This window comes from Bos indicus x Bos taurus, chromosome 21 (assembly GCF_003369695.1).
Source record: "Bos indicus x Bos taurus breed Angus x Brahman F1 hybrid chromosome 21, Bos_hybrid_MaternalHap_v2.0, whole genome shotgun sequence".
NCBI lineage: Eukaryota > Metazoa > Chordata > Mammalia > Artiodactyla > Bovidae > Bos > Bos indicus x Bos taurus.
The window spans coordinates 6,467,413-6,480,857 of NC_040096.1; the positions used below are offsets into that span (position 1 = coordinate 6,467,413).

General features: G+C 51.3%; 1 protein-coding gene across 3 annotated transcripts in view; it reads left to right on the forward strand.

The window, feature by feature from the left end:
• The window catches only part of ADAMTS17 (ADAM metallopeptidase with thrombospondin type 1 motif 17), a 406,748-nt gene that overhangs the window by 61,096 nt on the left and 332,207 nt on the right, over positions 1 to 13,445 (forward strand). For all 3 annotated transcript variants that reach the window (XM_027520979.1, XM_027520980.1, XM_027520981.1), the window contains exon 4: positions 6,955 to 7,127. In XM_027520979.1, coding sequence (XP_027376780.1) covers positions 6,955 to 7,127 — 173 coding nt within the window. The remainder of the gene's footprint in view (positions 1 to 6,954; positions 7,128 to 13,445) is intronic.

The following is a 13,445-nucleotide window of genomic DNA, read 5'->3' on the forward strand; positions in this document are numbered from 1 at the left end:
GAGGTTTCACTGTTCTCAGGGTAACTTCTGTTGTCCAGTTTTGAGTTCGTTTCTGATGTGGCTGGTACAGAAAAGAAGGCTCCCTCCCCATGTCCTGCATGGCAGCCCGGCCTGCCCCGGCAGGGAGGTTAGCGTGGCGCCTTGGTGAGTCTGACACTGAGCGAGCCCAGGGCCCTGCCCGCTGGGCTGACCCCTGATTCTGGAAGCGCGTGCCCTCCCTCTTCTTTCTAGCTCTGACTGCCGGTCATCCCCCTTCTCGGCTCTGCCCGCCTGTTTTGTTGGCTGCGGGCCCATAGTGGCTCCTCTGGGTGCTCCCACTGCCCCCGGGACCGAGGGATCCCCGAGGCCATCCACTTGGAACATGTAGGACAATTTCTTTGGAATTCCCTCTGATGAGTGCTGTAGTTTTTGGCCCTCCACTCCTGTAGAAGGTTCCTGAGAGATGTAGCTAAACTAAATCCATGATCACGTTTGTCATAAAGTGTGGGAAGCGCTGGCTAGTGCAGTGGCCCCTAGATGAAGTCTGACTTGTTATTTTTATTTTAGAAGTTGGTGTTAGGAAAATACTGTCTTTCCCTGAGGAATGGTGTTCCTCCTGTTGGAGGGCTGTGTAAAACTGATTATCTGGCATGTTTTTCTTAAGCTTTTAATTTTTCTCCTGATTTCAGGAAACTCAGAACCCAATTCAAGGGCAGAGTGGACAGTGGTCATTCTGCGAGGCTGGACTCCCAGTCAGTGGGGTTAGTGGCCTCCAGGAGCAAGATGCTGGACACGTTTCTGGGGGTCTCCGTTTGCTTGTCTTGTCTGGAGGTGAGGTTGACAACAGTCTGCAGGGTGGAGTGAGCTCACCCTGGAGGCTCTGGTGGGACCTCGGCTGCAGCTTTGGGAAGCCACGTCCTCAGAGCACTGGCTTCACAGGTGTGACTTCACCTGTCCCCAGCGCACACGTGGGCCCATGCACTTCATCTAGAGAGCCTTCAGAAGCAATGAGTGCTCCCTAGGAACAACTTTCCAGAGCGCATCCTCAGACAGCCCAGGGACTGTTTGTTTCCAAAAGAATAAGGTGTGAAAATGAGGGTTCTAAAAAGTGATTCCCTGGGGGAAACCTTGTCTAAAAACTAGAACCCGCTATACACAAATTATGGGTTGGGAGGACAGTTTTGGCACTTCAGAAGGTTTCTATGCAGGTCAGGTGTGTCTCTGGGTCTGTGTCCCATCGCCCCTCCTGACCATAGCCTTGGCGGTATGCATTCTCCTGCCAGATGCTCTTTGGGGCTTCCTGGGGCTGTCTCGTTTCCTCCTCAGCAGTGTTCAGAGGGAGCACTAGATGAGCTGCATGGGTCACACAGCCATCTGGGACACCCTGGCTGAAGCTTCCAGGCCCACCCTCCTCATTTGTCTCTATGAAGAACAGCAGTGGTCCGTCATCAGTAGAGCTAAGCTTTTTTGAGCACGTACTGTGAGCCAGGCACTCAGCTCAGGGATTGCACCTGGATCTCCTTTAAGCCTGATCGCAGCCCACTGAGAGAGGAGCTGTTGTCCCTCTGCCTCATAGATAAGTTATCTGAGGCTAGCAGGGGGCACATGATTTACCCCAAATCAGACAGAACAATGGGGACCCTCATTTGAATCCAAGTATTCTGTCTCTAAAGCTCTGTCCTTGGCCACTAGGTGACCTGGCTGTCACCAGAGTCATAACTGTCATTGCAATTAGGGTGCCATTTATTGAAGAATCACAGCATCCCAGAGAATGAACTACGTGCTCCATAAGCACCTCAGTCACTGTGCAGGCGTGTGCGGTGGGGGTGATCGTTCCGATTTTGAAGACAGTCACGTGGACTTGGCGAGGTTCTGAGCCTTGCCCAGAGTCCCACAAGTAGCTTGTGGTTGAGCTCGGTGCACGCTCTGGTCTGCCCCAAACCACATCCCTGTTTTGAATCCTGTCGTTGCTTGCTACTCATCTGTAGGCCTCCATGGCCCCCAGGGTGAAGAACTCCTGTGCCCTGTGCTCACTTTGGGCACCAGGGCCTGTCCTGCCAGTGGGGACCCCTCTCCCAGCCCCAGAGGAGACCCCTCTCCCCAGGGCTTACGAAGGTCTCAGGGGCTTGGGCGCAGATCCCCGAGCCGTGCCTCCAGACGAGAACGAGGGACAGGTGGCCGTCCTCTGGCCTCAGGTGAATTCTGGGCAACACATCACAGAGCTGCAAGGGCTTCCAATGGGACTGTTCTCATCCTGCCCACGAGAGAGCTGGAGAAAACCCATGGTCAGGGCAGCTAAAGGAACACGTGGCTCTGGACTCCTCCCCGGTGCTGAGGGTTCTGGTTGTCCACTGAACTAGTGTACCCGGGTGGGGACGTTCTTGTGTCTGGACCTTGAGTGCTGCGTGTGGGAAATGTTTATGTTTCTGGCTTGAACGCCAAGTTCAGGTTAAGTGTGCATGTTCTCATTGACTCTGTGAGCGTGTTGGATGCCTTCCACCCAGTTCCTGGGGGAGAGGCTCGTCTTTGTCTTCCCAGTGTCCTTGGGTGGCTGCCTCCATCTCTTCCACAGTGTCTGTTTTCCTTCTGATTTGCTTCTGCAGCTGGCAGGGCTCCTTTGGCATGAGAATAACCTGAGGTCTTCCCTGGAGATGACGTTATAGAATCAGACCTGCAAGGATCCTCCTTGCAGGACATAGAGTAATTTCAGGGCTGACTTCCACTGTTTGAATTCTTACATGAAGTATTTTATAGTTTATGCATTGGTTTTCCCTTGTGAATACCTAAATTCTCTGCTGTTGTTATATAGAGCTTGACAATTCATAACAGCTTATTCTTTTTCTTTACCAAGAGCAAAACTAATAACTACAGTAAATTATATACTCGCTCAGCATTTTGAACACTCCCCAAACTCTTCGAATGATTTGGATATGCTAAATGTACAGTGTTTAGAATGCCTTTGGTTTCTTCCTTGTCTTCTTCTCTCCTGCATCTTGTCCCAAACAAGGTTCATGGTAACTTGCATACACACACATAATTTTCTTCTTTGATAGATAATTGGGGCAAGGGGAAAATAAATGTAAGAAAAATAATGTGAAGCCCGAGATTGAAAGTCTACCAAGTCAGCACCAAGCCCCAGCGATGTTCTGGCAAAAGACACTGTTGGGCAGGACTTGGGAGTGATCCCCGGCGTCTGTGACAACAGACCTGGGGCCTCGCAGGCTGCGGTCTGTCCTCATCGGTGGGGTGAGGGCCGCCTCCCCCGTTCCCACAGTGGAGGGAGACAGCTGATTACCAAGTGAGCCTGGAGGGCCCCCAGGTGGCTGCCTGCCTGCTTGGCCTCAATTTTGACCTCTCCTCTGAGGTCTAGATTCAGGACCAATTTTATTCTGAAATTGATGTTTTTCTTGTTGCTTTTCAATATGCTTCTCATCTGTGAATATTGGTATTGCTGAGACTTTATTAGGGAATATTGATGCAGTTCATGGAATTAAAGGTAAAAATAGATTATGGTTCTGTTCTCCCTGTAGGAAAGAAAGAATCATCAGGCGTGATGGCTGTAGAGCTTTGCTGATGGAGGGGTTGCTGGGAGCAGGGATTGAGGAGGGCAGTGAGCTGTCTTCTGCTCCTCCTGTTCCCACGTGTAGGGAGAGGGAGTACAGGTCCTCGCTGGCTATCTTACCTGCTGTTCCCCAATCCAGGCTTCTGGATGCTGACTGCTGAGTGTCTTTATGTACTCATTCCACTGCAGAAGAAAGTATTGCCTTTGATGAGGGTTTGCTGTCCTAGACGTCCCTGGAAGGGGTGTTCAGTATGCGACCCGGACACTACACTGTCCCGTGAAATCTGAAAAATTCTGATTTCCTGAAACCCAGCTGGCTGTGGGAATCTGATTCGAGTCTTTAGGCTCCTCTTCTTATGCTTGGGAAAGGACGGAGCACCAGGGTGTCCGTGAACACCAGTTCACGTCCTTGAACGTGTGGAGGGATCACCAGCCAACCTATCGTGGTTGCCGTGTGACAGCCCCAGTTCGAGGTTGTTGGTGAGGGGACACAGCAGGAGCACGCGTGCCCCGGGCCAGCTGTGTACTTGCTGCTCTGACTCGAGGGCCTGGTGCGCGTGGAGGCAGAAGGCTGCTCCTCCCGCTCAGGTCCTACAGCAGTCAAGGCCATGCACAGAGTCCTTTCCTGCTGAGTTTTCCGTGGCCTTTCCTGTCCCTGTGTTTTAAGTTCAGATGACACTGAGGAGCCTGTTCACACCCAAAGCAGTGCAGGCAGGAGAGTCAGAGCTGTGGGGTGAGGCCTGGGTTCTAGGGCCAAATCCACCCCTGCCCAGTGCTTGACTTCAGCTTTGTTATGTGGGAAATAGGGATTCCACTCACTCATTCATCCATGCATTCATTCATCCATCCACTCAAGCATGCACTCATTCGGTGAGTGTTTACTTCACAACATGTACTGGGCCCGGGGCTGGGGGCAAAAGGGGCAGACAAAGTCATTGTAGTTGCAAACCCTTTAACAACCACAGAGCCCCGACTGTTGTGTTTTACCTGTGACTGAGTATTCTGGGCAGATGTTAACGTGCAACATTACACCCTTTGTGGCACCATTTGTTAGCTCTCCCAGGTCCATCAGGGAGGGAGAGGCAGTTCTTGTTGGTCCTACTTGAAAGACGGATGCCCAGTGCAGTGTTTTGCTGTGTGAAAAGTCCAGGGGTCACCTACTCCTCTGGTGGGAAGTGCTAGAATACCTTTCTAGGAAAGCACTCACCACTTAGCTGTTTCAGCCCAGCATCTTCCAGAGAAATATTGCTCATGCATCCTTTAGACACTGCTAAAAATGCAGCTGTATTCATGCAGGAACCAGAAAACACAGACATGGTGAAAATAAGCAGCCAGTGTGGGGAGTAGCTGCAGAGGAATCCATGAGTTGGGGATGCGGAAAGATGGGTAATAACTCCCAGCTTAGGGAGGAGCCACAGTGCACAGTTTGTTTCTTCATCACCTTGGAAAATGTGGGTGTGCTGGTTACAGCAAAGCTCCTATTTGGGTGGCCCTTCACTTCTGCTGCTTTAAAGTGAGGGTGACGTGGCTTATCGCATATTCCAAGATGGATAGGTTGGCCTGATTCAGGCAGTGAGTGCCCGGCAAGCATGCTGAGCTCAGAATTTGGAGGTTGCCCATGGTCTACCTTCCTTGTATTCAGAGGGGCTCCGTGAATGTGAGTGCAGGTCCAGAGTGAGATTGCCAGCCAGGGGCCTCTTTCATTCTGGCCGTGTGCAAAGGCAGTACCATCTGAGACCATATCTTTTCTCTTAGAATAGACCCTGTCTTCCTAAATTCCACTCCTAAGGCCTGGAAGTCTCCATGGGAGGTGAGCCTGGCTTTGGGGAGGAGGGAACCACCCTGCAGGTTGACAAGACAGTCATACATTTTGTCTTGCGTTTCTGTGATAAGTCAGATGACATATTTTGCTCCCCAGGCCCTCTGTTTTATTGCTTATAGTTTAAAAGTGACTTCTGGGGTTTTCTCAGACTCAGGGATAATACTTTAAATAAATAAGTACTTGTTCTATTGTATAAATTTGGAAAATACAGAGGAAAAAAAGGAAAATGAAGATCACACATCACCCATGATTCATATTTTAGTTAAGTTCTTCCTAAAGAAGGTTATTATCTCTGGGCCTGAAGATGCTTGTGTGTTAAATCTTTGCCAACCTGAGATTTAACTATATATAGATTCATATGTGCTTCTCTCTACATCACTAAATATACATCACTAAATAATCTTCACAATTGTGCTTTGCATGACTGCCCACTGTTTTAGCATCATTGGCTTTCTCTGTGGTTGTAGGTTGTTTTTCAGTTTGTCTCACTGCACAGACTGTTTATACACTATGAACCGTATTTCAGGTTTTTTTGTGTTCATCTTCGGTTCTAGAATGACTGAGTCACTGTATGAAACCAGTTTGTACACCTATGGGCTGAGTTTATTCTATAGAGGTTGTAGCAGAGCTGGCTTCTGTGTTCAGTTCAGTTGCTCAGTTGTATCTGACTCTTTGCGACTCCATGGACTGCAGCATGCCAGGCCTCCCAGAGTGTACTCAAACTCATGTCCATTGAGTCAGTGATTCCATCCAACCATTTCATCCTCTGTCGTCCCCTTCCCCTCCCGCCTTCAATCTTTCTCAGAATCAGGGGCTTTTCCAATGAGTCAGTTCTTTGCATCAGGTGACCAAAGTATTGGAGTTTCAGCTTCAACATCAGTCCTTCCAATGAATATTCAGGACTTATTTCCTTCAGGATTGACTGGTTGGATCTCCTTGCAGTCCAAGGGACTCTCAAGAGTCTTCTCCAAAACCACAGTTCAAAAACATCAGTCTTCGGTGCTCAGCTTTCTTTATAGTCCAACTCTCACATCCATATATGACTACTGGAAAAATCATAGCTTTGACTAGACAGACCTTTGTTGGCAAAGTAATGTCTCTGTTTTTTAATAAGCTGTCTAGATTGGTCATAACTTTTCTTCCAAGAAGAGAAAGAAAGGCAGTTCCTTAATTTGATAGCTATTATTTTCATTTTTATATCAGCCCGCATGGAAGATTTTCATTCCAGTCCCAAAGAAAGGCTTCCGTGTGGGCTGATGTAAAAATGGAAATAATAGCTATCGAATTAAGGAACTGTCTTTCTGTTCACATTCCAATTCTGAAAGTGCATGTTATTGACATCAACCTTTGATGTTGGTCAGAGGTGTTTGCACCCACAAATCTGTATGTCAGTCCTCAAGTGGCGGCTTTGAGTGTCCAGATGTTCTGACGTGGGACTCAGTAATAACCCTAGCTGTTTAGCAAAGTAAGGTCTTCTAGGAAATCAACTGATCTGAAGAGTCAGCAGAGGGTTACTCACTGTTTACTAATATCCTTTCCCTGTGGTGAGGAAACAGCAAAGCGCGGCATGAATGTCTCTGTTGTTTTCTAGAAAAGAAGAAGCCGAGGAAGGGCCGGCAGTCGCGGGACGGGCGGCAGCGGAGGAATGCCATCCGGCTGACCAGCGAACACACGGTGGAGACCCTGGTGGTGGCCGACGCCGACATGGTGCAGTACCACGGGGCTGAGGCGGCCCAGAGGTTCATCCTCACCGTCATGAACATGGTGAGTCTGCTTCCTCCTGGAGAGGGCTCTGCACGTGGCGCCGGCGTCTGCTCCTGGGTCGGGGGTGGGCTCACACACAGACTTGCCACCCCTGGGCAGGTGGGGCACAAGGGGCGGGGGGGGCGGGGGGCACCCTAGGCAGAGGCCTGAGTGCTGAGCGGGGCTGGTGCAGGGTCAGTGCCAGAGTCCGCTCAGGGATGGGAGTCCTCCCGGTGCTGGGAGTCTGCCTGGGGACGAGTGTCCGTCCGGTGTGGGAGTCCGCCCGGGTACCGGAGTCCGCCCGGGGATGGGAGTCCGCCCACTGTGGGAGTCCTCCCGGTGACCAGAGTCCGCCTGGTGCTGGGGGTCTTCCCGGTGTGGGAGTCCGCCCAGGGATGGGAGTCCGCCAGGTGTGAGTCCGCCTGGGGAGGAGAGGCCGCCCGGCGATGGGAGTCCTCTGGTAGTGGGAGTCCACCTGGTGCTGGGGGGTCCGCCTGGTGACTGGAGTCCGCCCGGGAACGGGAGTCTGCCTGGTGCTGGGAGTCCACCCGGTGTGGGAGTCCGCCCGGGGATGGGGGATGGGAGGCTGCCCGGCGATGGGAGTCCTCTGGTAGTGGGAGTCCACCCGTGCTCCCCACTAGATGCCTCCCAAGACCCTTTCTGTGGGTGAAGGCCCCTCTCAGAGGAGTCAACGCTGAGTAAGTCAGTCCTGCTCTAAGGAACCAACCGTCTAGTACAAAGAATCAATATCTGACTTTAGTATAAAACAGAGCTGGCCGTGTGCAAGGAAGAGAGGTTGTCTAGTTGAGGGAAGCAAGGAAGGAGTCTGGGTCTTCTCTGGTTTGATGAATGGGCGGAGGAGGGAAACCTTCACATGGTAGGTAGGTGGAGAGGGGCCGCCCACCTCAAACTTTAGACATGGAAGAATGTTTGTGTGCATCCCCACTCCACCATCTATCCACTCTCCTAACAAGCAGTTTTGAAGATCTCCTGGCATAGTGGTAGGTGCCAGTTACAAATCCTTTCTGCAGAAGGCAGTGGTGTCACAGATGGGTGAAGCATCTGTGCTGAGTAGGCATTTCTTCAGGGAGCACTGGGGGCCAGGTGGAGGGCTGGGGAGTGATCACCCAGAAGTGTGGGGGCATCATGGAAGAGCTGACCCTTCAGCCAAGCGAGGGTGCTTGCCCTATTGGGGGAGCAGTGGCAGGTCACATAGCGGGTGCCGCAGGAGCTACATCTTGGGGAGGACAGGTGGACTGGTGTGTCTGCAGCTGTTGGTGAGGCTGGCCTTGGCCAGGCCGAGCAGAGCACAACGGGGAGAGAGAAGCTGCCCACAGAGGCACAGCAGAGTGCTGGGGTCAGGGCCGGGCGGGAAGGCAGACAGACCTGGTGTGGGTTGTTGTTAAGGAGTGAGGTGAGAGGTGTGGGAAGGGAGTGGTTAACAATGCCTGATGCTGCTGCCGGCCCCAAAGGAGTAGCTTTAGGGATTGGTTCCCTGGAGGTGCCACGGGTCCCTGAGGTCCTCAGAAGCCCTGGCATCCCCTCCAGCCCTTGCCACCCAGAATCCTGCCCCTATGAGGGCACCCAGGAGAAGAGTTCGGACAAGGCAGGCTCCGAGTCTCCCCAGTGGCTCAGACAGTAAAAGCGTCTGCTTGCAATGTGGAGACCCGGGTTCCATCCCTGGGTGGGGAAGTTCCCCTGGAGAAGAAAATAGCAACCCACTCCAGTACTCTTGCCTGGAAAAACCCATGGACGGAGGAGCCTGGTAGGCTCCGGTCCATGGGGTTTGCAGAGTCAGACAGGACTGAGCAACTTCACTTTCACTTTCACTTTCGGCATTGCTGGGGAGGGAAGCTGGGTAGGGGCAAACTGGGATGAGATCAGGAAGTGAAGAAGTAGAAACAGCATTGCAGAAGATCTTGGCTGAGGGAGAGAAGAGAAAAGAGCCTCACTGGGTGGAACCGAGGTCAAGGAGGACTTTGGAGAGGGAAGCGGGTGAGGGGGTACCAGAGTGGGATTTAGGCCCAGACACACCTGCAGCAGCAGCCCTGCTCTGAGCTCAGAGCTGGCAGCATCAGAACCACTTTGAGCTGGCCCCCCTGCGTGAGCAGCTTCGAGGCAGGGGCTTAACCACCCCCGGGACTTTAGCTGCCCCAGGGCCTTCTGCCTGGTGACAAAAGCACATACAGCTCATGGAAAGTGGAAAGGGCCAGGCCCTGGCTGTGCCACAGTGACTGAGAGATGCTGGAGGCAGCCCGAGAACAGAGAGGCTAGAGACATGGCATGGGTCACACAGGCAGTCCCTGGCAGGGCTGTGGCCGTCAGGCCAGGCCTGTCTGTAACTCCACAGCGAAACAGATGATCGTAAGCCTCACCCTGGGCTGATGGGGATGGCGAGCCCCACGGTGTTCCTGTCCACTGTGTAGTCAAAACTCCAGTACCTCGACCTATGTCAGGTTGACTTGCCAGTGCTTGCTTTGGGGACGCGTATCAATTTGCAGGAAACTCCATCTGTCTGCCCCCCACCCCCACCCCCACCCCAGACAGGCCATGCCCTAAGGCCGAGGCTGCTTTGGTGGTGCATGGAGTCTTGAAGGTGAGTTACCCTCTGGACCCACAGACCTCCCTGTAGGACGGGCTTGTCTGCAAAGCCCAGTGATGTGGACCCACTGGGGGACTGATCCAGGGCTGATCCGTGGACACGGGCACACCATGAGGTTCCAGGTCACCCTCCCCTTTAAAGTCATCAGCTCTAGGAATTCCATTAACTTTTTTTCTTTCCTTTCTCCCCCAACCCTTTCCTTCCTCTCCCTTTTTTACTTCCTTCCTTTCCTTCTCCAGATTTTTAAAACTTATGGTAATAAATACGTGCCAGAAAAGTTTCTGTCTGACCCTTTAAGCCTGCAGTTCCATAACATTAGGTACATTCACATTGCTGTACCGCCACTGTCACCATCCGTCCCTGGAATTCCTTTCGTCTTGTAGAACTGAAACTGTCCTCATTTGACACTGGCAGCCCATGCTCCCCTCCCCCAGCCCTGACAGCCACCCTTCCATTTTGAATTTGACACTCACTCCAGTACTCTTGCCTGGAAAATCCCATGGACGGAGGAGCCTGGTAGGCTGCAGATCATGGGGTCGCTAAGAGTCAGACACAACTCAGCAACTTCACTTTCACTTTTCACTTTCATGCATTGGAGAAGGAAATGGCAACCCATTCCAGTGTTCTTGCCTGGAGAATCCCAGGGACGGCAGAGCCTGATGGGCGGCCGTCTGTGGGGTCGCACAGAGTCGGACATAACTGAAGCGACTTAGCAGCAGCAGCAAGGACCTCATATATACGTGGAGTAGGACAGTATTTGTTCTTTTGTGACTGGTTGATTTTCACTCAGCACGATGTCCTCCAGTTTGGTCCATGTCCTTGGAGGTGTCAGAATCTCCTTCCTGTTTGGCTACATAATGTTCCATCATATGGATACACTGCATTTTGTCTGTTCATCCACTGATAAATGTTCGGTTGCTTCCTCCTTTAGGCTCTTTTGAATAATGCTGCTGCGAACGTAGGTGTACAGTCTGAGTCCCTGCTTTCACTTCTTTTGGGTATGTACCCAGAAGGAGAATTGCTCCTGTTTCAGCTTTTAATGGTGTTTGGCCCTGATTTCTGAGAAATATCCCTGAGCTCTGCGTTTGCACGAGCCCTGGCCTCCCTGGCGGCTGGTTAATGACGGGCTGCAGTGCTCCAGTGCCCAGAGCAGAGCCCAGAGGCGGCCTGCAGGGGCTGGCTCAGCACCAAGCTCTCTCACCTGTAGGTAATTTCATCTCATTTATTTATTTTTTGTTCAGGGCACAAGTCCAGGGAATAAACATTCATTACAACAGCTAAAGTAGTAATAAGGCAAAGCTCCTAGTTTGATACTTGCTTTCATAGTTTTATCATGTGGACAAGAGCCGCTGTTTTATTTATCACAGGTCGGAGAGGGGTTGTGTGTGGGAGTGTTGGTCTCCCCACGAGCTGTAAGGACTGAACGACAGGGGCTGAGGGGTGGCAATGCTTGCCTTCAACTTGACACTTTTCACACCTCTTCAGCTGCTGATACTAAGATGTTGGCAGCTCCAGATCCTGCTGCCTGAGGGCACATCTGGGCCAACCACATTCATTTGAGATTTAAATGTTTCTTAACGAGGGCTTAACAGAGGGCTGCCTAATAAGGGCAGTGCCACTTTGGTGAAGGGCACATGACATTTGTACACTGACACTTAGCCCTTGGGTCGTCTGCTCCTTGGAGTTTCTTGGCTGGTCTGACGAGGCCAGAAAACAAATGGAAGCAGAGCTCACACCGACTCTCCCCACTGGCAACCTCTGTCTGTTGCTCTGAGTCGCTGTTCAGAATATTTAAGAACCAGTTGCATTCAGACAGTGTACCTTGCTTTAAACAAGGCCACCCTCCACGGCCTCCAGCGTCCTTCAATTTCTCAAACCCTAGTGTTAAAAATACAAAGAATTCTGTCTGTCCTGCCCATAGCTGTTTCAGAAAAGGGATCTCTGTTAGTCAGTAAGATCATCTCTAAGCCGGGATTCCAGGGAAGGGTGGTGGCTGTACTGAGGAGCCCTGTCGTTAGACTAGGCCCCTGGGTGCAGCCGGCAGGAAGGGGAGGCCAGCCACCCTCTCTCTCCTGGTGGACCGTGTGGGCGTGTAGGGTTGAAACAGCTCTGTCTCCTTCGCTCCTCTGGATTTGGAAGGAAATCTGCCGGAGAGGTGGCCACCTTTGTTCCATCGCTTTCTCTCCAGCACCATTTGGTGCTGATGTCCAGTGCCCACCCCACCTTCCCGCCCTCCCACTTGGGTCTCTGTGGGCAGGGGACTGACCCAACTCCTACGTGCCACTCTGACCACAGGGACTAAACCCGGACAAGTCCCTGTCCCCAGGTCAGGCCAGGGGGCTTGTGGGGCCGGGGTGTGGGACAGCCCACCCACAGTTGGCAGAGTGTGGGGGTTTGGTGTCGAGTGCTCAGTTTTCGTAGCATCACAGAGTTGTGAATTAGGTTCACGTCAATCAGTAGCTGATGGCCCATATTTCAGAGGAAGGAAGGATGTATGTGGTGCCTTGACTAGTCCAGATGGACACTTCATGATTTCATGTCACTTCCTCCTCATCCTTGGTGGATTTCCTCATTCTCATTTTATGAGACAAAAACAGAGGCTTGTGGGGAGTTCGGGGTGCAGAGCCAGTAAGTGCCTCGCAGGGTGAGGTCTCAAACCTGGGCTGAGGGTTCCCTGTACCACCTGGTCATAAGGGAGACCGCGTATCTCAGATCTGCCCTTTCTTTCCATTTCCGCTCTGGACTGACCGCCGTTGTTTTTTGTCTTGACAACTGCAGGAGTATCTTCCCGGGCTCCTCACTTCCATTGTCTTCCCTCTTGGGTCCTTGCTACAGAACGGCCAGAAGCATCTTCTGACAGAATTAGGATGTTGTGGCTAGGAGCTCTGAGGCTCTGTGGCTCCCCTCGTGGTGGACATGGAAATCTCCCCTGCCTCTGCCCTCCCAGGCCGTGTGGCCGGGGCCCGCCCGCTTCTCCCAGCTTCACGCCCTTCTCCATGCCAGCATGGACTCCTGCCATGTGTGCCACCATTTCTCAGGGACCCCAGTGGGCTCCTCTCTGACTTGTAGTATCTCTTTGTCAGGAATAGTCTTTGCCCCACTTCATACAGAGTTGGCTCCTCTGTCTTTTATGTCTCCGGAGAGGCCCTCCTTGCTGACTCCTCTGAAAAGGCCACCTGTTTTCTTTATCATAGCAGTCTGCTTTTTCCTTGGTGGTTCTTGTCTTGATTTATAATTCCATTTCTTTCTTTTTTTTTTTTGCTTTTTAAAAACCATCTTGCTGCAGAGTTTCTGTATACTATTGAATTCAGGCTGGTATAAAATCAGAATGCTATGACTGTAGGATGTTAAATATAATGCTCATAGTAATCACAAAGAAAATAGCTATAAAATATACCCAAGAGGAAATGAGAAGGGAATTTTAAAATTTCACCATAAAAAAATGAAACATGCAAAAAAATCACTAATGCAGGAAATGAGGGCCCAAAAAAGCTATAAAACATAGAAAACAAATAGCAAAATGCAGAAGTAAGTCCCTCTTTGTCAGTAATTATCTTAAATTGTAGGTTAAACTCTCCAGTCAAAAGACAGATTGAGTTTGGGGAAGAATGGATACATGTATATGTATGGCTGAGTCCCTTCCTGTTCACCTAAAACTATTGCAACGTTGCTTGTTAATCAGCTATACTCCAGTACAAAATAAAAAATTGGTTTTTTTTAAAGACAGATTAGTAGAA